The sequence below is a fragment of the Impatiens glandulifera genome, chromosome 8 (genome assembly GCF_907164915.1).
Source record: "Impatiens glandulifera chromosome 8, dImpGla2.1, whole genome shotgun sequence".
Classification (NCBI taxonomy): domain Eukaryota; kingdom Viridiplantae; phylum Streptophyta; class Magnoliopsida; order Ericales; family Balsaminaceae; genus Impatiens; species Impatiens glandulifera.
Window position 1 is genome coordinate 3,058,852 of NC_061869.1, and position 25,276 is coordinate 3,084,127.

The following is a 25,276-nucleotide window of genomic DNA, read 5'->3' on the forward strand; positions in this document are numbered from 1 at the left end:
ATTTTTAAAGTTAGTAAAAATTTAATAATTATACTTAAAGTAAAAACATAAGGATAGCACTTTTATTCTTTTTTAAAATCATGTATAAAATAGAAATAAAAGCAGTCAACCATTATAATAATGTTATTGCATTTTTACAGCTTTGTTCTATTTCTGATTTTGAAATTCTGTATAGCTTTTGAAATCCGATATAGCTCGATAATTAATTGTAGAAACTATATTTATAATAAACTTTAATTAAGTAATTTTTTTTATTTTTTTTAGAGTTTATCAAATTTAGGTTTAAAGTTTGAATTTGGACTTGGCCAATAATTATTTAGATTTTCCTATTTAATGTTTATTCTATAAATATATTAATATTAAGAGTTTTACATAAAATAAAATAAAATAAAAAAAATTCTAAAGAGATGAAGTGCGAGATAAAACTCTATATTCATTCTCCATTTTCTAATAAAATCAGGTGCAGACTGAAATGGATTTAGCTATTTTGAGTGAAACACTGTGAATATGTGTCTTCATGTGTTCTTATTTTCTTGTGTATTTATAAATCGTTTCAAACAAATTAAATTTAGGAATTCAAATTATAAATGAAGCCAAATGTTGAATATGATTATAAGATTTACTAAAAATAAACTATTTACATAAATTACTCATAATTTTCAATTAATATGGTAGCAAAAAAAAATCATTGGATTACGTTTTCTCTTTACATAATTTAACATTAGTCAATAAAAAACACACAAGAAAAGTCCAAATAATAATAGAACAAATCAAATCATAACAAACAAAGACATGTGCATGATACTATTTCCCTATTATATCATATTATATCATTTTTTGATTGAAAAAAAAAAAATGAGTACCAAGTACCACGCATGTTGATAAAAGTTATGCTAACTTATTAAAGGAATTTATATTGTAAAATGTAGTGAAACATATATATTTGAAACCGAGAGCAATCTTCAATTTTGGTCATTTACCTAAGCCCGATAACAACTTCACACTCAAATCTCAGAAATAAACAATATTGGGTGCGTTTGAAAACACATGAAACTCGAGTGCAGCTGAGTTTGAACGAAGAAATTTTATTAAATTCGTTAATATATATATATATATATATATATATATATATATATATATATATATATATAATTAAAATATATTGTACTGACATTATTTAATCTAAATAAATATCAAAATATTAAGATATATTTAAAAATAAAATAAATTTATAATATTTTTTTTTTGCCAAACTCAAATCCAACGTTACATGTTTTTAAGTGTGTTTGTAGGTTATGTGCTTAACACGCGAAAATTAGTCGCATTTCGAGGGAGAAAATGACCCAACATTCTTAAAAAACAAAATCCGCATATTTTTAAATTAGGTCAAATTAGGTCAATGTTTAAATGAATTTAGTAAAAATATGAGAAGGAGAGAAACAATTTCTACTTTGCAACTATTGCCAATGGAATTGGTGATTTTGCTAGATGTTGTTGGTTATTAATACTTATTACATATTTCTCCATCAATATATATGGTGGACATACAATTCGATCACACGTGGTCACTTTAATATATTTTATTTTTACAGAAATGTCATTTTATAACAAAGCATATATAGAAAACAAATATATTACATTTTACAAACTAGGAGCATTACAAATAATTAAATTAAGACATATTTGAATGAAATCTTAATTATTTTATTTTTATTAAAATATTTTATTTTTTAAAATATGCTATTTCTCTTAAATCTTAACTATTTTTCTCACTTCTTATTTATATTAAAATATAAATTTATGTGATTATAATGAATATTAAATGCCGCACTAGGTTGGCCTTTATATTCAGAAAAAATGAGTCCCCCATTTGTATCAAATAGATTTTCTTATTTTGTATAGAGAGAAAGAAAGAATAAAGATAGTGATAATGGACCTCGGAGAGTCTTTGCCGGTTCCGAGTGTTCAAGAACTGGTTGCGAAGGAACCGGAGATGAAACAAGTCCCACAAAGGTACCTTCGCCGGTTTCAACAACATGAAAATGACGAGGTTGTCGCGGTTTCTGATCAAGTCCCTGTCATCGACTTCAATGCTCTACAACAACAACAACCACATTCTGATCATGAACTAAACAATCTTCACCATGCCTGCAAGAATTGGGGATTATTTCATGTGCCTACAATATATACTAGTTTTTCGTGTTTTCTCTTCTCTTCTAAATAATTAATTAATTGATATTGCATGCATGGTAGGTGGTTAATCATGGAATAAGCAATTCTTTGGTGAAGAAAATGAAGTCACAAGTAGGGGAACAACTTTTTAGTATGGAATTGTCGGAAAAGAAGGAGAAGAAGTTGTGGCAAGAGGCGGATGATATCGAGGGGTTTGGTCAAATGTTTGTTATGTCTGAGGAACAGAAGCTCGATTGGGCAGATGCCTTCTTCTTGGTTACTCGACCTCATCGTGTTAGGAAATCTCGTCTTTTCAACAATCTTCCTCCTTCTTTTAGGTTCGATTTTTATTTAACATGTCTAGTTTTATTTATTTTAAATATATATTACAGTAACAACCGTATTAACCCGGTTAATAATTATCTTATGAAAACATAAATTATTTTTTTTATTGAAAAAAAAAATACTTTTTCTTTTATAGAGAAAAAGAAATTACTGAGGGGCAAAACTTTACAGGTCAATATCTCGTTCTCCTTCTTTATGTTTCTGATCTTATACTTAGATATTAATCTATTCAAATAATTAGAAATCTTACAATAATTACTATAATCTAAAATAATAAAGATATAGTAATTAAATAAACAACAACTCGATCATTCTATATATAATTTCAAATAACTATATATTACATCATTAGGATTTATAAGAGTAATCAAAATAACTTAGACTATTAAGTAAAACTAACTCCATTAAAACATAAACACTAAATAAAGAAGTGTATACATGCATTTGTTTTAACTTTAAATAATAATTAGGATTTTTTCCCCCAAAAAATCCAACCCTCCACCAGATCTGAATTCACCGGATCCATAATGCTCGGTGTTGTCGCGGCGTTTTGTCGCAATCAACAGCAGTGACGGATCCATGAATTTGAAAGTAAAAAAAATGGGATGAACTTAAAAAATAAAAAATAAAGGAACGTGATTTTGCCCTTTTTTTAATTATAATTAATTGTATCTTAATTGAATTATCAAGTCATTTTCTATGTCATTATATTGGGATAAATTTGAAAATTAGTCATATAAGTATTTAAAGAAATAAATTTGATGGTGATAGTAAATAATAATAAATTGATTGATAAGTGGAGAGACAACATCTTACATGCCTCTCCAAACTTCTTTTAATTAACCTAGACCACTCACTTATTTGTTCACATAGTTTCCCACATATTTATAATTAAATAAATACATAAATAATTAATAATTTTAAAATATAAAATATTATATTAGAGATATTAATATTTTTCAATATAATACTATTGGTCAACCTATTAGTTTAATCAACAACTTTATTAGCTCTTCAATTTACAAGTTATTACAATTATTAGTTCAATATATGTGTTACAATTTTCATAAAGATAAGGAGTATTTTTATTTGTTTGCAATTTTCAATTATTTTTTATAATACAGAGAGACAGTGGAAGAATATTCTGATGAACTTGAAAAATTGGCCATGAAACTGATAAAATTGATTGGAAAAGCATTGAACATAGATGAAGAGGAAACTAAGGATATGTTTGAGGGCGGGATGCAATCCATGAGAATGAACTACTTCCCGCCCTGCCCCAACCCCGAGCTTGTCGATGGGCTCTCGCCGCACTCTGATGCGAGTGGACTCACCATCCTTCTCCAGGTAACCGACATTGATGCCTTGCAAATCAAGAACAGAAACGACGACAATTCGTGGATTCCTGTCAAAGCACTTCCGGATGCATTCATTGTTTTTATTGGTGATTGTTTGGAGGTATGTGTATGTCTTATTCACATTTTGTTTGTCTAGTAATCAATCACCTAAAGAAGTCTTTAAAGTCTAGTAAATATAGTAATGTTTTCTATATATGGCAGATATTCAGCAATGGAATATACAAGAGTAACTTGCACAAAGCAAGTGTTAATTCAAAGTCAGAAAGGATCTCTATTGCTACATTTCTCCATCCAAAGGTGGACAATGTTTTAGGCCCGGCCAAGAGTTTAACCCGACCTGAAACTGAAATCGGGACACCACCATGTTTCCGCACAATTGGGGTTCAAGATTTCTACAAGTCATTTTTCAAACGCGAACTCCTTGGGACCTCTCAAGTTGACACTCTGAGAATTGATGAAGAAGCAGCTAATGGGCATGAGAAGATCAATTAACAATGTTGTTACCACCTTGAGTTTGAAGGGATGTTTAATATAAGTGTGTATTAGCTTATTAGGGTTTGGGGATATAAATAAATGCTTGTATAATCCCCTTTTCCTGTTTTTTTCTTTCTGATTTCAATGGGTACTCTGTATTTCATCCTTATTAATAAAATGTTGGGTATTTGGCAAAAAGAGAGATCAAGAGAATCAAAAGTAAAGAACCAGCTGCATAAACCATAATGGTAAGAATTTCAAAAGGGTAACACTTCTTTTTACAAGGAAAATGGTAAAAATGCTGACTGCTGTTTTAACACATTCATTCATTCATTCATTTCATTCTAATGGCTAAGCTAAACGGACCAATGGCTTCATTCCCAGTTGCAAATACATCGATTCAATCAATCCATGAATTCTAAGAACACCTTCAAGTAACGGATGAAGATCCTCACATTTCTAACCCACAAAAGATCCAACAAAACAGAAGCATCAATCCTCATCATTGTCATTCTCCTCTTCTGATCTGTCATCCAGACAAGGAGATAAAAAAGAGAATGCTGTTCAGACATATGAAGAACATCTAATGGCATTGCTTGCATTAACGAATGATGACCAATCCTAGAGACAAACAAACTAAAGAGAGATCCGGGATTCTAAGACAAAACAAAAAAAAAAACATTTTCAAGAATCAGCTCAAATAACAAGCTGTCAGTCAATCCATTTATTCTAGCAATTTCAACCAAACACCAACAGACGTGTCATGTTCTTTCTATCAACCATATATATACACTAGTGAACAAACAAATCAGCCAATAAGCATCAAATCAATCAAATCCCAAGTCACCTTATATATAAAAAAAGCGATCTTGAACAATCACATACCCACATAATACAAGAAACTAGTAACAAGAAAAGGAAAGGCATGATATTCAGATGAAAAGTCAATAGAGTGAGCTTAGATTATAATGGTAAGCTATAAAAAGAAAAGACAGAAGAAGGGAGGAAATCTTACATTTTTTTCCAGACGAAGCAATAGAGTAGTGGGGCGCCGCAGGATGAACCCTAAAATGTGATGGGAAAAAGGGAAGTTTGTGTTTACTGTTTAGTGAGACTAATGACGGATGAGGGTTCAGAAAATTGAAAACTGGGGGTGATTGGAAAGAGAGAAAAAGTGGGCTGTGTTATGAGTTATGAACGATTGACAGAGGAAGGGATAGAAGAAGAAGAAGAAGGAGGAGGAGAAGAGAAGACGCCAAATGCACGAATCCCCATGTGCACAGAGAGGACTACCCCAGAGCCAGACCGAGGTTCACATGAATCAATCAATGACTATATGTTCTTCTTGTTCTTATGTTCAACACTACTGTTTCAAATTTTAACTTTGTTTTTTTTTTTCTTTTCTTTTTCTAACACTGTGTCAAGTTTAAAAACAAAATTAAGATTCCTGGTCTGACTCCTAATTTAAATCTATATTAAAAAACTCATTGATAGCTGTCATATTAACTTCTTACATTTTTTAAATAAAATTAATATAATACAAATCCTCCAAAATAACAATAATATATCGAGTATTTCATAATCGACCTCCGACGTATTCATAACGATGACTAGGGACGGATGTACTAGTTTTTTTACGGTGGAAATACGACAAAACCCATAATTTTTTAAATTCTTACAATTTAATTTACTTTTTTTTCTCTAATTAATAAAAAAATAGGTCAAACTCACGTTTATTCATTTGTTTTATTCATAATTTCTTGTTATTATTTTCGGTTCACTCCAACTAATTTTTTTTTTAATTCACCCGAACTCGAATCCTCGATCCGTCCAAAATTATGTCATAAACTCGAATCCTGGATCCGTCCAAAATTATGACATAACAAATAAGTGTGGTACTCTTTGTGCCCTTAGAACCCAAACACTGTTGTTTGGCTTTATTTGCAGCTAAAAGCTTGAACCAAATAAAATCCAAGTTGTCTCGTTGTTCTTAAAATATAGAAGGAAATATTATATCTAATTGACGATGAGACAAAATTTGGGTTTATTTGGAGTGAGATTAGTGTTATAATTTGAATTATTTGAAAATAATTATTAGTGATAATTTTGAAAAGATATTTTTTATATTTTTAGTAAAAATATCTCAATGATATTAATATATAATATTAAATTATTTATATTTTAATATTTTGTTTAATAAATTAAATTATATAATAAAAAAAATAAAAATATACTTTTTTTTAATTTGTACCGTAACAGACCGAGAAGCATTGTGATACATAGAATGTCACAAGTATAAGTAGATAATATAGCAGATAATACCAAAATCTTTGCTTTGTATAGAATGAATTAATTGATAACAATAACCTCTAATTATATTTATAACTATTTTAAATATATCATATTTCAGAGATTAAAAAAACTCATTGCTTTGTACAGAATTAACCGATTGATATAGTAAAAATAATTTCTCTAATAAACCAAATCTATTAAGTAAAATGAAACATACTTATTTTAAATAATTAATTTTTACTTATAAATTAATAATTAAGTATGATTCACTTCCGTTTTACATGACGCTTTTCACTTCCGTTTTACATGGCGCTTGGAGTAAAGTATGATTCACTTTCGTTTTACATGGCGTTTGGAGCGAAGTATGTTTCATTTTCGTTTTACATGGCGCTTGGAGTAAAGTATGATTCACTCCCGTTTTACATGACGCTTGGAGCGAAATATGTTTCACTCTCCACATTCTCCAATAGATTTACATACATGAATGAATACATGTTTTTATATGAACGCTAAAATGTCTTTACATTGATGTGTTGAAGGTTTTACATGAACCTCTAGGCATATAAACTAATTGAAACGAAGTATGCTTCATTGAAAAACGCTTCTCTTCAGTTTGTTTTACATGGCGCATGGAGTGAAGTATGCTTCATTGAAAAATGCATCTCTTCAGTCCGTTTTAAATGACGTTTGGAGCGAAATATGTTTCACTTCCGTTTTACATGGCTCTTGCATCTCTTCAATCCGTTTTACATGGCGCCTAGAACGAAGTATGCTTCACTCAATATCATATCTCTATATTTCGTTTAACGACATTTGTGCTAAACCCGAAATAGAATTCGGGTTTTGGGTTATCCCTCTTCCTTTCAATTCATCTTTGATTTATTAATATAATAATGTTTCTGAATTTTGATTGGTCCGTAATAAGAGAACACCTTATTCGGTAGCAGAGAATCTAAATTGACAATATAGAATCATGAACGGTGATGGGTGTGTTAGTTTTTTATAAAATATTATATATTTTTAATATTAATTATATAATTAAGAATAAAACTATCTAAATGAACCATACTTATTTAAATAATTATTTTTACTTATAAATCTAATAATGAAGTATAAAGCTAAACTCAAATCTATTTTTTTATTTTAACCCACACCATTCTAATTGTTCATTTTTATCTAATGTTTTCAATCTTGCTAGATACAGATCAAATTCGCAAAATATTTACCATAAATGATAAATATTACAAAAATTTATATAATTCATAAAAAGTCATACAGCATATAGATCAAGATTATCAAAAAAAAAGTCATTTAAGTAATTTATTATTATTACCATTAACCGCTACTAGGCCGTTAAATGTTAATTATAATTACAAAAATTGGGCCCATACTTCTTTGTAACGTGACACGAAGGAAACCATATTCTCAAGTTAAGGTTTATTTTTAGACAAAGAGACAAACAGAATAAAAGGAATAACTAGTTTGATTTTATCAATTCTAAACATCAAATTTGTAATTAATCAATTAAAATACATTTATTTTACTTTTAATAACCTACTTTTTTGAGTAAAGGACTTCTAGAATAAAAAAACGTAACAAACTGAAGAGGAAAAAGGGGAGTGCTTAGTGTCTATGCCTTCATCTCTCCCAACTTCTCGGTTACAATTAATTATATGATCTTGTCTAATTCTCTGTTTCTATTTCTTCTCGTATTGTATGTTTTATTTTAGGCTTCTCTTGAAGTGTTAAATTCCTTACGACAAAGATTTGGTGTCGGCCTAGAATGAAAAATAGTGACCAGAATCCGACGAATGGGGAAGGGGAAGGAGGAAGCGATAAAAAAGAGGTTTCAAAGCAGAAGGTGTCTTTCTATAAGCTGTTTTCATTCGCAGATCGACTTGATCTCGTTTTGATGATTGTCGGGACGATCGCAGCGATTGGTAACGGCTTGATACAGCCGCTAATGACGCTCATATTCGGTCAGCTCATCAATACTTTTGGCGCTACTGATTCATCACAGATCTTACATCAAGTGTCTAAGGTAATTTTAGTTTAACATAATTGAGCTAATGGTTTTGTTTATGATATTGTGCTTTTGTTGTTTATGCAGGTTTCTCTCAAGTTTGTCTACTTAGCTATTGGCTCCGGCATGGCTTCACTTTTACGTAAGTCAGGTGGAATACGAGCATGGCATTGGCATTGGCAATGGATTGACTAAATCTATTTGGTTGCAGAGGTGAGCTGTTGGATGGTGACGGGAGAGCGACAGGCAGCTCGAATACGAGCATTGTACTTGAGGACGATATTGAGACAGGACATTTCGTTTTTCGATACTGAAGCATCGACAGGAGAGATCATTGGCAGAATGTCTGGGGATACGATTCTCATTCAAGACGCCATGGGTGAAAAGGTAGACTCTTTTATTGTAACACACTATTTGGTTCGATAAATAATCTGACTGCACATGTATTGGTTGGCTGGCTGCAGGTTGGGAAGTTCATACAGCTAGCGTCTACATTCATAGGAGGATTTGCTGTGGCGTTTATGAGAGGATGGCTTCTAGCTTTAGTTCTACTTACATGCATTCCTGCTCTAGTTTTAGCCGGTGGATCTATGGCCTTGCTTATGTCAAAGATGGCTAGCCGCTCACAGGCTGCTTATGCAGAAGCTGGAAACATTGTCGAGCAAACAGTAGGTGCCATTCGAACGGTATGTAACCTAGTTTGTAAATGGATCCATGTTTCACCATAGTTATATTCATGGCACTTGGCGGTGATTTTATATTTAGTAGGTGGCAGCATTCACCGGAGAAGAGATTGCAATACAAAACTACGAGAGCAAATTGGAGATAGCTTACGTTGCTGCTGCTCGACAAGGGCTGGCATCGGGAATGGGGATTGGCACGATTTTACTTGTCATATTCAGCTCTTATGGCTTTGCTGTTTGGTATGGAGCCAAACTCATCATTGAAAAGGGATACAATGGTGGAGAGGTCATTAACGTTATCATGGCTATCATGATGGGAGGCATGTAAGCAAATCCTCATAATATATCCAGATTAGCCTCTCTTTATCCTCCTCATCTTTGGTTTCATTGATTAGGTCATTGGGGCAGACATCACCAAGCATGAGTGCATTTGCTTCAGGGCAATCGGCAGCATACAAGATGTTCGAGACAATCAAGCGCGAGCCACTGATCGATGCTTACGACACGAGTGGAGTCATGTTGGAAGACATTAAAGGCGACATTGAGCTTAAAGATGTCTACTTTAGGTACCCGGCAAGGCCAGATATTCAGATATTCAGTGGCTTCTCCCTCAATGCTGCTAGTGGAACAACCACGGCTTTAGTAGGCCAAAGTGGGAGTGGGAAGTCAACCGTCATCAGTCTATTGGAGAGATTCTATGATCCCGAGAGTGGTCAAGTGCTCGTAGATGGAATCGATCTTAAGAATTTCCAAGTTAAATGGTTAAGAGATCAAATGGGGCTTGTCAGCCAAGAACCAATCTTATTCACTACAACAATAAGAGAGAACATAGCATACGCTAAGGAAAACGCTACCGAACAAGAGATCAGAACCGCAATAGAGCTCGCAAATGCTGCCAAATTCATCGACAAGTTGCCCATGGTAGTAGAACTTAGCCCATTTCATCTTATGTATCAAACATTAACGTTAAAACAATCTATGCTGACTGACAGGGACTCCATACTATGGTTGGAGAACACGGGACTCAACTCTCGGGAGGTCAGAAACAGAGAATCGCAATTGCTAGAGCCATTCTGAAAGACCCGCGAATCCTCCTACTCGACGAAGCCACGAGCGCGCTCGACACCGAGTCAGAACGGATTGTGCAAGACGCACTCACGAAAATCATGTTGAACAGGACTACCGTGGTAGTAGCCCATCGTCTAACAACCATAAGAAACGCGGACCTAATAGCTGTAGTACAAACCGGGAAATTAGTTGAGCAAGGCACGTAAAAACTCAAAGTAAATTTCATATAATGAAGATTCCTATTACTTAGCTAGCTAATCACATCCTTATCTTAACAGGAACTCATGATCAATTGATAAAAGACCCGAACGGGGCTTACTCACAGCTTGTTCGTCTTCAAGAAGGCACCAAAAAAGAAGACGAAATTATTGAAGACGTAGATAATATAACAATGGAAAGATCACCGAGCCAAAGGCTCTCTTTTAAGAGATCTTTAAGCAAAGGTTCTTCACCAGTTGCCAGACATTCATTTTCAGTTCCATTCCCACTTCCATCTCCTGTGGAAGTTGAACAGGGGGAGGATGAGGATGAAGACGACACGGACATTAAAGAAGTAAAGGAACAGAGACGACGTAAAGTATCTGTTAAAAGGTTAGCTTACCTTAACAAACCTGAATTACCGATTTTGTTGGTTGGAACAATTGCGGCTGGAATACATGGAATAGTTTTCCCCATATTCGGTCTCCTCCTTTCTTCAGCAATCAAGATCTTCTACGAACCTACAGATCAGTTAAGAAAAGATTCGAAATTTTGGTCACTCATGTATGTGATGATGGGAGTTGTAATCTTCATAGCCTTGCCTATTCAAAATTACTTCTTTGGAATGGCTGGAGGTAGGTTGATACAAAGAATCCGCTCCTTAACTTTTCAGAAAGTTGTCCACCAAGAAATAAGCTGGTTTGATAACCCTGCAAATTCAAGGTAAGTTATTTACTCATTCTTTATCCCCTGTCGATTAACTGATCGAAACTGTTGTGTTTATTAACAGTGGTGCAGTTGGGGCGAGGCTATCTACGGATGCAGCCAATGTGAAGAGTCTTGTGGGTGATGCATTAGCCTTAATTGTACAGAACATAGCGACAGTAATGGCGGGTATTATAATCGCGTTTACTGCTAATTGGATTTTGGCACTGATAATTCTAGCTGTGTTACCTTTAATGGGAGTGCAAGGATATGTTCAAATGAAATCCCTTAAAGGTTTCAGTAAAGATGCTAAGGTGATGTATGAAGAAGCAAGTCAAGTAGCGAGCGATGCTGTTGGAAGTATAAGAACAGTTGCTTCGTTTTGTGCTGAAAAGAAGGTGATGGATATGTATCAGAAGAAATGCGAAGGTCCTATGAAGAACGGAGTTAGAACTGGACTTATTAGTGGTTCTGGTTATGGCTTCGGCTACTTCATCCTCTTCTGCACAAATGCTTTCTGTTTCTACATTGGAGCTGTTTTGGTTCAGCATGGAAAAGCCAATTTTTCAGAGGTTTTCAAGGTAATGGACTGTTAGTCTGTTTCTTTCTTTGATCATCTCATATATATCTTCTTCCTCTGTGATTAATCAAGGTATTCTTCGCATTAACAATGGCTGCAAACGGGATTTCACAATCGTCAGCCCTTGCTCCTGACAGTAACAAAGCTAGAGACTCAACAGCGTCCATATTCGAAATTCTGGATGCAAACCCGAAGATTGATTCGAGCAAAGACGAAGGAACCACTCTCACCGAAGTGAAAGGGGACATCGAGTTGGATCATGTCAGTTTTCGATATCCATTACGTCCTGACATTCAAATATTCAAAGACATATGCCTAACCATCCCAGCAGGACGGGTAATCCTTCTTCTGTTTCCCTCTTTTCATCGTCTTTTTCAATCTCATTACTCATTAGTCATTAGTCATTAATCAACTTATATCATCGGATTTCAGACGGTTGCACTCGTCGGAGAGAGTGGCAGTGGGAAATCTACAGTAATTAGCTTAATAGAGAGATTCTACGATCCAGATTCCGGCCGTGTTCTTATCGACGGAGTTGAAATTAGAAAAGTTAAACTAAGTTGGCTAAGGCAACAGCTAGGGTTAGTAAGTCAAGAACCGATTCTATTCAACGAAACAATACGTGAAAACATAGCATACTCTAAGAAAGGTGAACTATCAGAAGACGAGATAATATCAGCAGCGAAGGCTGCGAATGCACATAATTTCATAGCAGGATTACCTCAAGGATACGAGACGAACGTCGGAGAAAGAGGCGTGCAATTGTCAGGCGGTCAGAAGCAACGTATAGCGATAGCTAGGGCTATGTTGAAAGATCCGAAGATATTGTTGTTAGATGAAGCGACGAGCGCACTTGATGCAGAATCGGAACGGATAGTTCAAGATGCATTGGATAAAGTGATGGTGAATCGAACTACGGTAGTGGTTGCTCATCGATTGAGTACGATTAAAGGTGCGAATCTGATTGCGGTTGTGAAGAATGGTGTGATTGAAGAGAAAGGAACGCATGAAACGTTGATGAAGATAACTGATGGAGCTTATGCTTCTTTGGTGAAGCTGCATACCAGTGCTGCTTCAACCTAATCTGTTCGTGATTCTTCTTCTGAAAGTGATGATGGAATTGATAACCAGTGCTGCGAATGTGATCGATTCAAACGAAGAAGAAGAAGTAAAGGTGGTATGAATGATGGATCTTAACATGATCTTCGGTTGCAAGATTACAATGGAGCTTGAAGAACTAACGGTTTCATAAGCTTTTATTTATTTATTTATTCAAATGATTAAGAACTATATATTATTGTTTAGAGTTATTTCATATTTTCAGATATAACTTTAGGATATTATTTATAATAGAAGTAGTATTACACTTGTTAATCAACTCAAGCTCATAGTAATAATTGCAAAAGATATGTAATGGAATTGGATAAAAAAAAACTGTGATTATTGTTCACAAACTAGCCAGTAACAAATAAAACGGAAGATATAGTTGAACGAGGGTATATGCCTTATATATTAGGGTCGTAAATGAGTCATCGGTGAAAACCTCGAGTTTGTTAGAATGGGACCCATATTCAATCAATGAAAAAATCGTTTTGACAATGAAAAGATCGTTTTGACAATGGGTTATGCTCAACACTGAGACTAACCGACTTTATATTTGAGAATAAAAAAACAGTAATCCAAATTCTTTTTTAAATGGATATTGGATAAGCCAAGCAATGTCTAGTGTCGTCAAAGAGGCTCAATAAGAGCGGACACCTAATAGAAAAAAAATTAGAAGAAAAAAGAGAGGATGCATACACTTTTAACAAATAACCATATGAAAAATAGAAAGAAAAAAAGCGGAAATGACCAAACTGTGAGATTATTTTGATTGAGTTAGAGTTAAACTTAAGTCGGCTCGTTAAATATTCAAATTGAATTCGAGCTAATATAATATTTGTTTAATGATTTGTCGAGCTTTTTCGAGCCAAACAATATAATATATTATTTTTATTTATTTTTAATATTAATATTTAAAACCCTAACAAAATATTTTTCAAATTTCAACTCACATTTATAAAGTCTAATAAATGAATAGAAATACTCATCATCATGCCCTATTCCAAAACCTTAATACATATTTTATCATAATAGTCCAACTTTATTCCATAACCCTCCCCGTTTTTTACCTCCATATTCATCTATATTCAACATGTTCCATCTTCATCCAATATCCTTTAAAGCCGCATACTCCATGTTTATTTAATCCCTTATGCAGTCCTCAAAACTCCATCTTCCTCTAATCTCCCCACCTTTGAAATATCACGTTTTAAATGTTAAGTAGTGAGGTTAGTGTGATATTTTTATTTTTAAAATTGATTTTGACTTTAGCTTGAGTTCGAGTTTAAGTTTCAACTAGAAAACTTAATTTTAATTCAAATTTTCGAATCAAACTCGAGAGTAATCGATAAGTAGTCGAGTTTAAACTCAAATTTACAAACTTGAATTTGAGTCGAGCTAATAAAAAATTAAATCTCTCGAGCTCAAGTTCAACCAACTTGAACTCGGCTTTTGCTCATTTATCGACCTATTATATACTAATGTTGTTGTTTTTTTATTTTATTTATCTTTTTATTTTGTGGGTATACTTAAAAGATTTTATTATTTTTAATATAAAATAAATAAATTATAATTAAACACATACAACCAAAATATACACAATAAAGGAGATATATTTATTTTAATTTGAGTTTATCCTATATAAAAGAATGACAATTTATATAATTTTATAAAGTTTAATTTCATATATAAAATGGCAAAAAGTTTAGGGTTTAGGGTTAACCTATTTTTCTCCTTTAAATAGATTGGAGGCACGCGTAAAATCAATCCTCCATCGTTTTCCAGGAGCAAGGCACGGCGGCGATATCTTAACCCTAATTCACTGTGAGTTTCTCCATCTATGTTCTCTTTCGTGTATTTAACTTTGCCTATCTTTATGTCCTCTAATTGATTCTTCTCTTGCAGAAGGGTAGGTATTAGCAATGGCGGTTCCACTTTTGACGAAGAAGATAATAAAGAAGAGGGTCAAGCAGTTCAAGAGACCTCAGCACGACCGTAGGATATGTGTAAAGGTATAACATTGTGAAAAAGGATTGATTTTTGAGCTGTTCGATTACAATTTACTCGGAATATGATGACATTTCTTTGTCGCCCCAGTCTTACCTGCATCTAGATGCAATGTGGTGATTGACACTGATTACTGATTCCTTTTGAAAATTCAATCATTTTTTTTTCATTTTTCTGATAACTCATTTGTTTTACTTCGTTTATCATGTGAATTATGCCTCCTACTTGTAGAACTCCTTGGCCAATTTGAGTTTTTAATCTTCAACTATCCTTATGTTTATAAGTTTGTGCAATCCGTGATGAAGACAATTGTTGATACTGATATTATATGATTGTAATACAATTTATCACCATCTTTCGGCTGAGATTGCATAGGTTTATAATGATAGTTCTTTGTCACCCCAGCCTTACCTGCATCATTTCTAGATGCTATGTGGGTGTTGACACTAATTACTGCTTGCTTTTGAAAAATCATTCAAGAATAATTTTGTTTAGTAGATAATTCATAAGTTTTACTTTGTTTATCTATTGTTCTTTGCCTGCAAATGAATCCTTGAGATCTGCAAGGGGTATGAGGATATACATCCATCTTGTCTGATGTTGATTGATGAATAATAACATGCACTACCATCTGACCCTAATTGCAGATCTCCTTACCCAATTTGATTTTCAATAATCTTTATGTTTCCAAAATTAAATTTATGTAGTCCGTGATGAAGAAATTGTTGATACTGATACAATATGATTGTAATACAATTGATCACCATCTTTCGACTGAGATTGCATAACTAAATGATGTTTTCATTTGTTTACATCAGTTTTATACTTGAAAACACAATTAATTGTAAATCTGAAAATTTTCTTCTGGGTTTTGACCATGAATACAGACCAACTGGAGAAGACCCAAGGGTATTGATTCTCGTGTGAGAAGAAAGTTTAAGGGATGCACTCTAATGCCAAATATTGGTTATGGGTCTGATAAGAAAACAAGACATTATCTACCCAATGGTTTCAAGAAGTTCATAGTTCATAATGTGAAGGAAGTTGAGTTGCTAATGATGCACAACAGGTAAATTTGAGATTTAGTTGTTTAAAGTAGGGTTCGTAGAGTTTTATTTTTTTCTAAACGAGGATGATTTGTTTTTGCAGGACCTTCTGTGCAGAGATTGCTCATAATATTTCAACAAAGAAGAGAAAGGAGATTGTTGAAAGAGCTGCTCAGCTTGATGTTGTTGTTACCAACAAGCTTGCTAGGCTTAGGAGTCAAGAAGATGAATGATCTAAGAAACCTAACTAGTGTTTTCTTTATGGTTTACAGTAATTCCTTTAATTGGTTTTGCTGCTTCCCTTAGTTTTTTGTGATTAATATTTGAATCAAATCTTTCATACTTTTATTGTTATTGTTATAACTTATATTCCATTTTTCTTTATTATTGACATATTGTTTTAGAAGGGTTTCTGGGAATTTTTAAGCAACAAAAATGTGTATCAATACATTGATCAATGCTTCTTAGTTTTCAATGGCTTGTTTGATTGTTTGTTTTTTTACCAAATAATTTAACAATTACAAATTCAAATAACTTGCTTTTCTTAAAACAACAATTTCTTTCAAAAAATTAAAATCCCTACCGGTTGTGGGGTGTAAAAAACATATTTTTTTAAAAAGAAAAAGAAAAAATTAATAATAATAATAAAAAAATCAATCTAAGTCAATAAAGTTGCATACATACAAAAGTTATTTTGTTGATTGAATATGTGATTTTGTGGGTATTTTACTCCAAATTCATTCCTTAGATGTTGTTTTCTCTAACTAAAAAAAGAGACATTACATGAACTTGATTAAAAAAGTGTCATCCTAAAATTTGGATTCATTTATTGTCGCAAATATTCACTTGTAGCATAACAGTTGACGGGTTTGGGATTGAGACTCCCGTGCCCAGCCCTTAGTGTCAATCATTTTCTCGAAGTTATGGATCTATTTTGCCGACTTTCCTTGCTTATATCGTTCCATTGATCAGAAGTTGTTCATCTTGAAGACCTGATGCGGTTATCGTGATTGTTTTTACAGCGCGAGCTTTTGACGTGTTTTTGACATCTTCACACTTCAAGCACTGTCCTATTAAAATTTCCATAAAGTTAAATGTAGATTAGGTTTGGACAGTTATTAATTGAAGAATTAACATATATATATATATATAATATTAAAGAATGATAATATTTTTGTAAATAAAATTTTACCAAATTAGATAATAAAATAACTATTTGATTTTAAAAAATGTAAAAATAAATTAAATCAAAATAAATTTTTAAAAAGAAAAGAAACATAAATACACAAAATAATAAATATATATATCATTAACCCAAATATTTTTATTATCTAAATCGCAACCTAACCGGCTGACAGAGTTAGTTCATAATATTATGAAATATGAACATGTCAGAACTCGGTTTGGATTATTTCGGTCAATTTTTCGTAGGTTTTTTCCGACTTTTGCTTACACACCTATACTCGATCTTATCATCTTACATGTAATACTCATACAAACAATATAATAAAATTGATTGTTAACTAAACACTAGTGAAAGAATGTCTGCTGAAAATGCCAAATTGTCTTTTCAAAATTTCAGAAGCTCTTGAGATTATTCTTTGTCTAAAGTTAGGTGAAAGAAAAAGACAATTCTTTACCGCTACCATTTTTTTTTGTCATTACTCATCAACTATACTCTTTTTTCACATGGTATAGTCAATACAAAATGGTTTGAGCTTAAAAAGTTACCAACTAGTAACATATTTCACTGTAAAAAGACAATTCTTTACCATTAATTAAGATCCTATGAAGTCAAACCTACCTACTTTATGCCACCTAAACCACAATATTAGATCTCTCTCTTCATCCACACATATAAAGGAACAAATTAAGGACCTGAAAAAACCCATCATCTTCTTCTTCCTTCTCACTATTACCAACTACAACCATGTCTGATGACACAAGAAATTTCTTTTACAATGACCCTTTCAATTCTTTCTCATCTCCCTATTACCCCATTATCTCACCGGAGGACATAGAGGATTACACGAGCTTGACATATTTTGGCTTTTCTTCTCCACAGAAGGAGGAAATTAAGCCAGACATAGATCTTGGACCAGGCCTACGAATCAGTGCTAACTCATCGTCTATGGATCAGGGTCAGGATCAGGATCATGAAGTTAAGAGCAGGATGAAGGAATATGTTCGGAGAGTCTTTGATGATGATCATAAAATTGATGGAGGAGATCAAAGTGCCAACAAAGTGTAAGTATACATGTTCTTAAAGTTGTAAACTATCTGGGTTTTCCTCAAACAATGAAGATCATGATCCTTTGAACTTGTTTAATTTGATAATGTTATAATTAATTAATAAGTGTGAATGGGGGTGCAGGGAGAAAGGAATGAAAAAGAAAGAAAGAGAGGCTAGGTTTGCTTTCGTGACAAGGAGTGAGGTTGACCATCTAGATGATGGTTACAAATGGAGAAAATATGGACAGAAATCAGTCAAGAATAGCCCTTTTCCAAGGTCATATATATGCTCATCTCTCATTTTGTAACTTTTTCAAAAAAACCAACTTTATAAATATGCAAACAAACTTTAGTAATTGTTATTATTGATATTGTTACTAGTTTATTATTATTATGATGATGTTTTATTTGGGTAAAAACTCATTTTGATTTTTATAATTCACAGGAGTTATTACAGATGTACGACGCAAAAGTGCGGAGTTAAGAAGCTGGTTGAGAGATCTTACAACGATCCATCAACTGTGATCACGACATACGAGGGTCAACACAACCATCCCTTACCGGTCTCGAGAGGCGGCTTGATCCACACTAGCACCTTGCAACCTCCTGACCTATTATCACAATCGGTTAATCCTTCTAGGGGTATTTTGTACGATAATGTTGACCTAGGAGGAACAAGCTCGACATCGCAATGGAATGGAATGTCATCGTTTGATCTTCAGGAACAGTTCTCTGACTTTGGTCTCCTCCAAGACATGTTTATTAAGAATGATTAGCATCCTAGTTTTGCACTTCATTCACCATGTAATCCTAATTTCTACATACAATTATGAATCTTGGATGAATGAATCTTGTTGTTTTTATATTTTACATGTAAAACTTAATTGACTATTCTATCTTGATGATCATGACTTGTATTGAATTGTTTTTATTTAATTATTTTTATCTTTCAAGTAATCTTCAATTAAGAATATGAGAATTAATTATAATTGAATTATTGCATCATTGTAAAAGAAAATGATATGATCATAAAAAAATTCTTAGAGCTTATAATCACAATTTGTTACCTAATCTAATTGCCGAGTTTTCAGGATTGAAATATCTTATTCTTTCAATTATAATAATTTTCAATATATACTTTTAAACTCTTTATATATGATTATTTTTTTTAATATTTACACTTTCCTCGTGAAGATGACTCATTAATTTTGACCAAAAAAAAAAGACTCATTATTCAAAAGTCAGCATTGCATGCTGATCCAATGTCGTACGAATCGTACATAATAACGGTCAAACCTCTCCATATAGTACAGAGAATAATATTATTTTAATTTTTGCTGAGAAAATAATATATTATTTTAATATACCATCAAACTAGTTTTTTGAGGTGGGTAATTATTCTATTAAACATGAATTTTTGATCACCACATAATTTAAATCATTTTGAAGTAATTAATAAAAATAATTTATTTTTTCTCTCAAAAACATTATTTCTTAAAACAAACAAGGCCTTATTAAGTAATCCTTTGACATTGTTTGCTTTTGGTTATTATTTAATTAAATGATTAGAGTTGTCCATTCGCATAAGGCCATAAGTGATTTATTGTTTATTTTTTCATTATTATTTTGATCTATACTTATTTATTATTACTGTAAATGTCTTTGTATTATATGGAGTTTTTTTTATATAATAATTTAAATTCAATTGTTTAAAATAAACTTCTATAACAAGTTTCAAAATTGTATACAAATATACGAAAGGAAAAAAAAATCTCAATGTTTGTATCTTTCTCTGTAAATAAGATCACAAATTAGAGACTATATATAATCAATTTAAAGAGTACCAATTTTTAAAATTCAAAATCAACTAAGGAGTATAACTTATTTATTTTTATTTCCTCCACCAATCTCTCTTCCTATAAATAAATTAATTAATATTAGTGAAATATTATTTAATAAAATTTATGGATTTAAAAAATAATGATGGATGATAATTTAAAAATATTATATTCTTTTTTTTGTTAATAAAATATATTTTAATATTTTTATTTAATTAACTGAGTTATGCAATTAATGAGAGACAAAATATATTTAAACTATTTTAACAAGCCTGTAAAAAATTATTGAACTCGACCCAAAAAAAATATTGGGTTAGGATGGTGTGTTTCAAATTCGGGTTAGGTCGGGTTAAACAAAAAATTTGACCTGAAAAAAATTGTGTTGGATTGCATTTGGGTCGACTCCAGGTGACTTGAATTATAAAATGAGGTCACTCATCAACATATTAAAAAAACTCATCAACATATTAAAAAAAACTCTTAACAGGTCTGCTCAAACAAAACCTAACTCTAACTAATATGTATCATATTTCTTTTCTTCTGCAAACAAAAGAAACTCTTCAAATCAAAGTGGTGAGAATACTTCTTGTACTTCCTAAAGTAGAATAAGAAGATTTATGTTGTAAACAAACATGGGGCTATTTGTATAAAATAATCATTTCAGATTGGTCGGATTGAGAAATTTTTTATTTTTAGCGGTTTAACCGGTAAATAATATCATATATATTTATATTAGCTATTTTTGTAAATTTTAGATATATTATAAATAATATTTAATAATATATATTAGTTATTTTTAAATTTTAAATTATAAATTATATAAAATTGTTTAATTTATGTGACTATTAATTTAAAAATATATATTTTTTAAAATATATTATATTGCAACAATAATATAATATATATTATAACCTATTATATATATATTATTATAATATACTATATTATAACATAAATAAAAAAAATAGAGAATAATATAAAAGTACGGTGTAAACAAGAATTTAATAAGTTTAATATTTAATTTAAAAAATCGAATTATCGGTTCACGGTTAACCGATCAGAATCGACTGGAATCAGTAGAATCAAAACCGGTAAAACCGATACCAATACTGATCGGTTCTACCAAACTCGATAAAACCGATACCAATACTGGTCGGTTAACCGATTTGTAAAATAAGAGATAAAACCGAACTTAATCATAACCGTTTAAACATCTTAAATGCATTTTACTTCAACTCAACCTAAACCTAAACCTAAACCTAAACTTAAACCACACCACCCCTGAATTGACGCTCCTAAATTAACAGTCAATTAAATCAATACACATGGACATTAAAATTAAAATATATATATATGAAACTGTAATTAAAAGAGTAAATAAAATGAAGATAAATAAAATAAAATAATTATATTTAATAAAGTTTATCATATATTAAAATAATTATTTTGATGCATTTTAAAATTTTGAGATATGTTATTATTTTATTTCTTAATCAAAGTTTTACTTAAAAAAAAAAACTAACACAAAATATATATGTTATTATCTTTTTTCTTAATCAAAGTTTTACTTAAAATTTAAGATATGTTATTATAATAACTTTCATTTTAATCTATGTGTTTTAAATGTAATTTAAAATATAAATCATAATCTTTGTAAGTTCAAATCATTTTCACTTAATTATTATAATTGGTAAAATTTAAGATGTGTTATTGCAAGTTCAAAACATTAATGTTGGTGGGGTTTTAAAACTTGTGATTTAATTATCTTATGGGTTTAGAATTGGCAATATTATTTTGATTTTATGACTATCATAGTTTAAATAAACAAAATTGATGACATGTTGACATAGCACATTTTGGCTGCCTATACAATTTCTTTTTTTATAAATATTGACTAAAAAAGAGAGTGGGGAAGAAAAGGGAGGGGAGAGGAAGTGAAAAAAGAATGGATTTAAAGTTTTTTTTTTAAAAGGAACTTAGGTCATTGGGATACTTCTTAGATAAGTTTGTTATAGTCTTGGACTTTTTGAGCTTACCGGAAAAAGGTTATACCACAACCACAATATCTTTGAAATTTCATTTTACTATTTTCTTCTATTTGATAAAGAAAAATATAGTTCTTTTTAAAATTGAATTTTCTAATTTTTATATAGTAAATTTTAAATGACTATTAAAATATATTATATATCCCCTTTATTATTCTAGCAGGAATAAGATATGAATATCTTTAATCTTCTTGAGATCTTATAAGTTTGACTTGTCATGCCACAAATTTTGTGGTTGATTAAATGTGTTTGCTTAAATACTCACTTTGTGGCTATAATTTTTTTGATATTATAAAGATATAAAAAAAATTACGTAACAAAAGGGATTATTCTTTCAAAAAACAAATGGGCTCAATTTATTTTTCATGATAATATATATATATTTGTTTTAAATAATAATAATATTTTATTAGTCTTTTTCAAAAGCTAGCAAGACAAACTAACTATATTGAAGTGAACCATTCAAACTCTTTTTCACATTCGTTTTAAATAATAGTAATATTTTATTAAATTGTTGAAACTGTCAAATTGTTAAATTAACTAATCATGATTAAAATTAAAAAAAAAAATATATATATATATATATATATATATATATATTTCTTACAAAAAAAATAAATAATATCTTAACATCTATCTTACTTCGTTCAGCCTTTTAATCATTTCACTCTAATAAATTATTGAAATATATAAATAATAATAGTAAAATGTCTTTTTTTTTAAAATATTTTTTAATATTAAACTCATTTTATATATTCCTTTACTAAGATTATTATTTTTAAATTAAATTTCAATATATTTAATAATATTTGTGTACATAACAATTTGAGTGCAGTCCTAATCTTTAAATAATAATATTGATGCATTTTTAAAATTTAAGATGACTTTTTTCTTTTTGTGTGGACAATCATGACTCATGACTGAGAACATGAATCTTCATGGTTAAGTGTTTGAGTTTTCAAACTCACCAAAAAATTTATATAAAATGTTATTATTTTTCTTAATCAAACTTTTTATCTAAAAAAACTAACACAAATAGAATATAATAACTTTCATTTTAATCAAATGTGTTTTAAATGAAATTAAAAATATAAACTACAAATTATTTGATTTATGACCATCATGATTTAAAAAAACAAAATTGATGACCTGTTGACATAAATAAAATGGAGTTATACCCCATCACAATATCTTCAAAAGTCATTTTACTATTTTCTACTATTTGATAAGGAAAAATATAGCTGTCTTCAAAGTTCAATGACTAATTAACTTGTAGATTTCATATAATGCTACAATTTTAAATGACTATTGAAATATATTATATAGATATAAAAATTTAATGTAACAAAAGGTTTACCCTGTCCACAAACAAATGGGTTCAAACTTATTTTTTAAGATAAAATTTGTAAGTAAGAGAAACTAATTGAATCAAATTTAAATTCAATTGAAATGTTCAAACTGAATGATTGATGTTTTTTAAAATTGTTGAATTGAACTTAGTGGTACGGTCAAACAATTAAATTAACTGATCATAATTAAAATTTAAAAAACACTAGTAAAAAAAGGAGCTTTACCGACGGTTTTTCCCGAAGGTTTTGTAAACCTCTCCTAAATACTCCCGAGAGGAACAAATCCTTCGGGATTAAAAATAGATTCCGAGGGGGGTGTAAAACCTTCGGGTTTATTAATTATTACTGAAAGTTCTACAAAGAACTTTCGGTTTTTACCTTCCCAAAAAACCCAAAAAAATTCTAAGTATTGGGTGTGGGTTATTTGCGAAGGTTTTAGGAAAAACCTTCGGTTTTCAAATCCCTTGGTTTTTTAATTGCGAAGGTTATTCAAAGACCCTTCGGTTTTGCCTTTTTTGAAAATTTCATTTCCGAAAGTTGTACAAAGAACCTTCGGTTTTGCTCATTATCAAATTTTTGAAAAAGGTTTTTCCGAAGGTTTTATAATAAACCCTCGGTTTTGACTAATAACTAAACCGAAAGTTTTATGAAAACCTTCGGCCTCGACCTCTATAAATACAAACCCTAACCCTTCTCTTTTTCATTCCGCTTCTCTCCTTTCTCTCTCTTCCGCCTCTGCCGCCGCCTGCCTCTTCCAAGCCAAGCCACGGGTTCTTCTCCTCTCTTCAGGTAATTTGTTTGATTTGTTTTTTTTGTTTTGTTTATTGTAAGATTTAGATTTTTCTTAAGTTTGTATATATATATATATTATAGATCTAGATTTATGTTAGTTTACGTTATTTTGTTTGATGAATATATATATATATATACATATATCTGAAATGCATTTAGGATATGGGTGATGATTCGACATGGAAGAGACTTCGGCGTACACCGGAGAAACTGCATCCGTGTTACCAGAATCTGATAACACAATCAGAAATTGCGGCACGTGAGGAAGAGGTCAGAAAGATGACGCTGGAAATGGAACAAATCCGACTAAGGGATGCCGAAAGAGGTCGTTTGCTGAGTGAAATCAAAGCGGACCGGGCCGAAATGTCTCAGAGATTAGAGAATCTCGAACAGGAACTTGTCTTGTTGAGGAGTCGACTGAATCAACCACCCCCTCCTTCCACCCCATCTAATAATTAATTTGTAGATTTATTATGGATTTATGACAGTTATGTTTTAATATTTATGAATTATTGTTATTATGTTTGTTTTGTTTGGTTTAATATGTTTTATTAAATAATTATGTTTTGTTGACTTTTCACCTTTTTTTAAAAAAAAAACGCATCGCCAAAACCGATGGGTTTATTTGAAAACCTTCGGTTTTGACCAATTTTTTTTAAAATATTGGGGTAAAAACCGAAGGTTTTCAAGTAAACCTTCGGTTTTGACCTTACATTAAAAAAATCAGATTTTTTTCTAAGTATGGGGAAGGGTAAAAACCGAAGGTTTTCAAATAAACCTTCGGTTTTGACCTTACATTAAAAAATCAGATTTTTTTCTAAGTATGGGGAAGGGTAAAAACCGAAGGTTTTCAAATAAACCTTCGGTTTTGACCTTACATTAAAAAAATCAGATTTTTTTCTAAGTATGGGGAAGGGTAAAAACCGAAGGTTTTCAAATAAACCTTCGGTTTTGACCTTACATTAAAA

The 25,276-nt window shown here is 31.1% G+C and overlaps 4 protein-coding genes, 1 non-coding gene and 1 pseudogene across 5 annotated transcripts; all 6 read left to right on the forward strand.

Moving 5' to 3' along the window:
* The first annotated feature begins 1,930 nt into the window (after positions 1-1,930).
* Positions 1,931-4,535, forward strand: LOC124911762 (protein SRG1-like). Its single transcript, XM_047452276.1, has 4 exons — positions 1,931-2,173; positions 2,254-2,510; positions 3,642-3,975; positions 4,077-4,535. Exons 1-4 carry the CDS (start codon positions 1,931-1,933, stop codon positions 4,365-4,367), a joined length of 1,125 nt encoding a protein of 374 aa, XP_047308232.1. The 3' UTR covers positions 4,368-4,535.
* Positions 4,536-8,218: 3,683 nt separating this feature from the next.
* On the forward strand, positions 8,219-13,017 carry LOC124911096 (ABC transporter B family member 9-like). The gene is made up of 11 exons (XM_047451541.1): positions 8,219-8,682; positions 8,752-8,806; positions 8,876-9,051; positions 9,129-9,350; positions 9,433-9,671; positions 9,743-10,268; positions 10,340-10,613; positions 10,694-11,336; positions 11,404-11,899; positions 11,971-12,234; positions 12,331-13,017. The coding sequence occupies exons 1-11, from the start codon at positions 8,425-8,427 to the stop codon at positions 12,979-12,981; spliced, it is 3,804 nt and encodes a 1,267-aa protein (XP_047307497.1). The 5' UTR covers positions 8,219-8,424; the 3' UTR covers positions 12,982-13,017.
* Positions 13,018-14,716: 1,699 nt separating this feature from the next.
* On the forward strand, positions 14,717-16,527 carry LOC124911975 (60S ribosomal protein L32-1-like). The gene is made up of 4 exons (XM_047452523.1): positions 14,717-14,823; positions 14,905-15,011; positions 15,894-16,075; positions 16,156-16,527. Exons 2-4 carry the CDS (start codon positions 14,922-14,924, stop codon positions 16,283-16,285), a joined length of 402 nt encoding a protein of 133 aa, XP_047308479.1. The 5' UTR covers positions 14,717-14,823; positions 14,905-14,921; the 3' UTR covers positions 16,286-16,527.
* On the forward strand, positions 15,067-15,146 carry LOC124913510 (annotated as a pseudogene).
* LOC124913494 lies at positions 15,295-15,378 on the forward strand. Its single transcript, XR_007096740.1, has one exon. It is a non-coding gene; the product is annotated as a small nucleolar RNA Z196/R39/R59 family (small nucleolar RNA).
* A 1,455-nt stretch (positions 16,528-17,982) lies between the features above and the next one.
* LOC124911763 (WRKY transcription factor 71-like) lies at positions 17,983-19,060 on the forward strand. Its single transcript, XM_047452277.1, has 3 exons — positions 17,983-18,299; positions 18,427-18,561; positions 18,730-19,060. Exons 1-3 carry the CDS (start codon positions 17,983-17,985, stop codon positions 19,058-19,060), a joined length of 783 nt encoding a protein of 260 aa, XP_047308233.1.
* Positions 19,061-25,276: the final 6,216 nt, after the last annotated feature.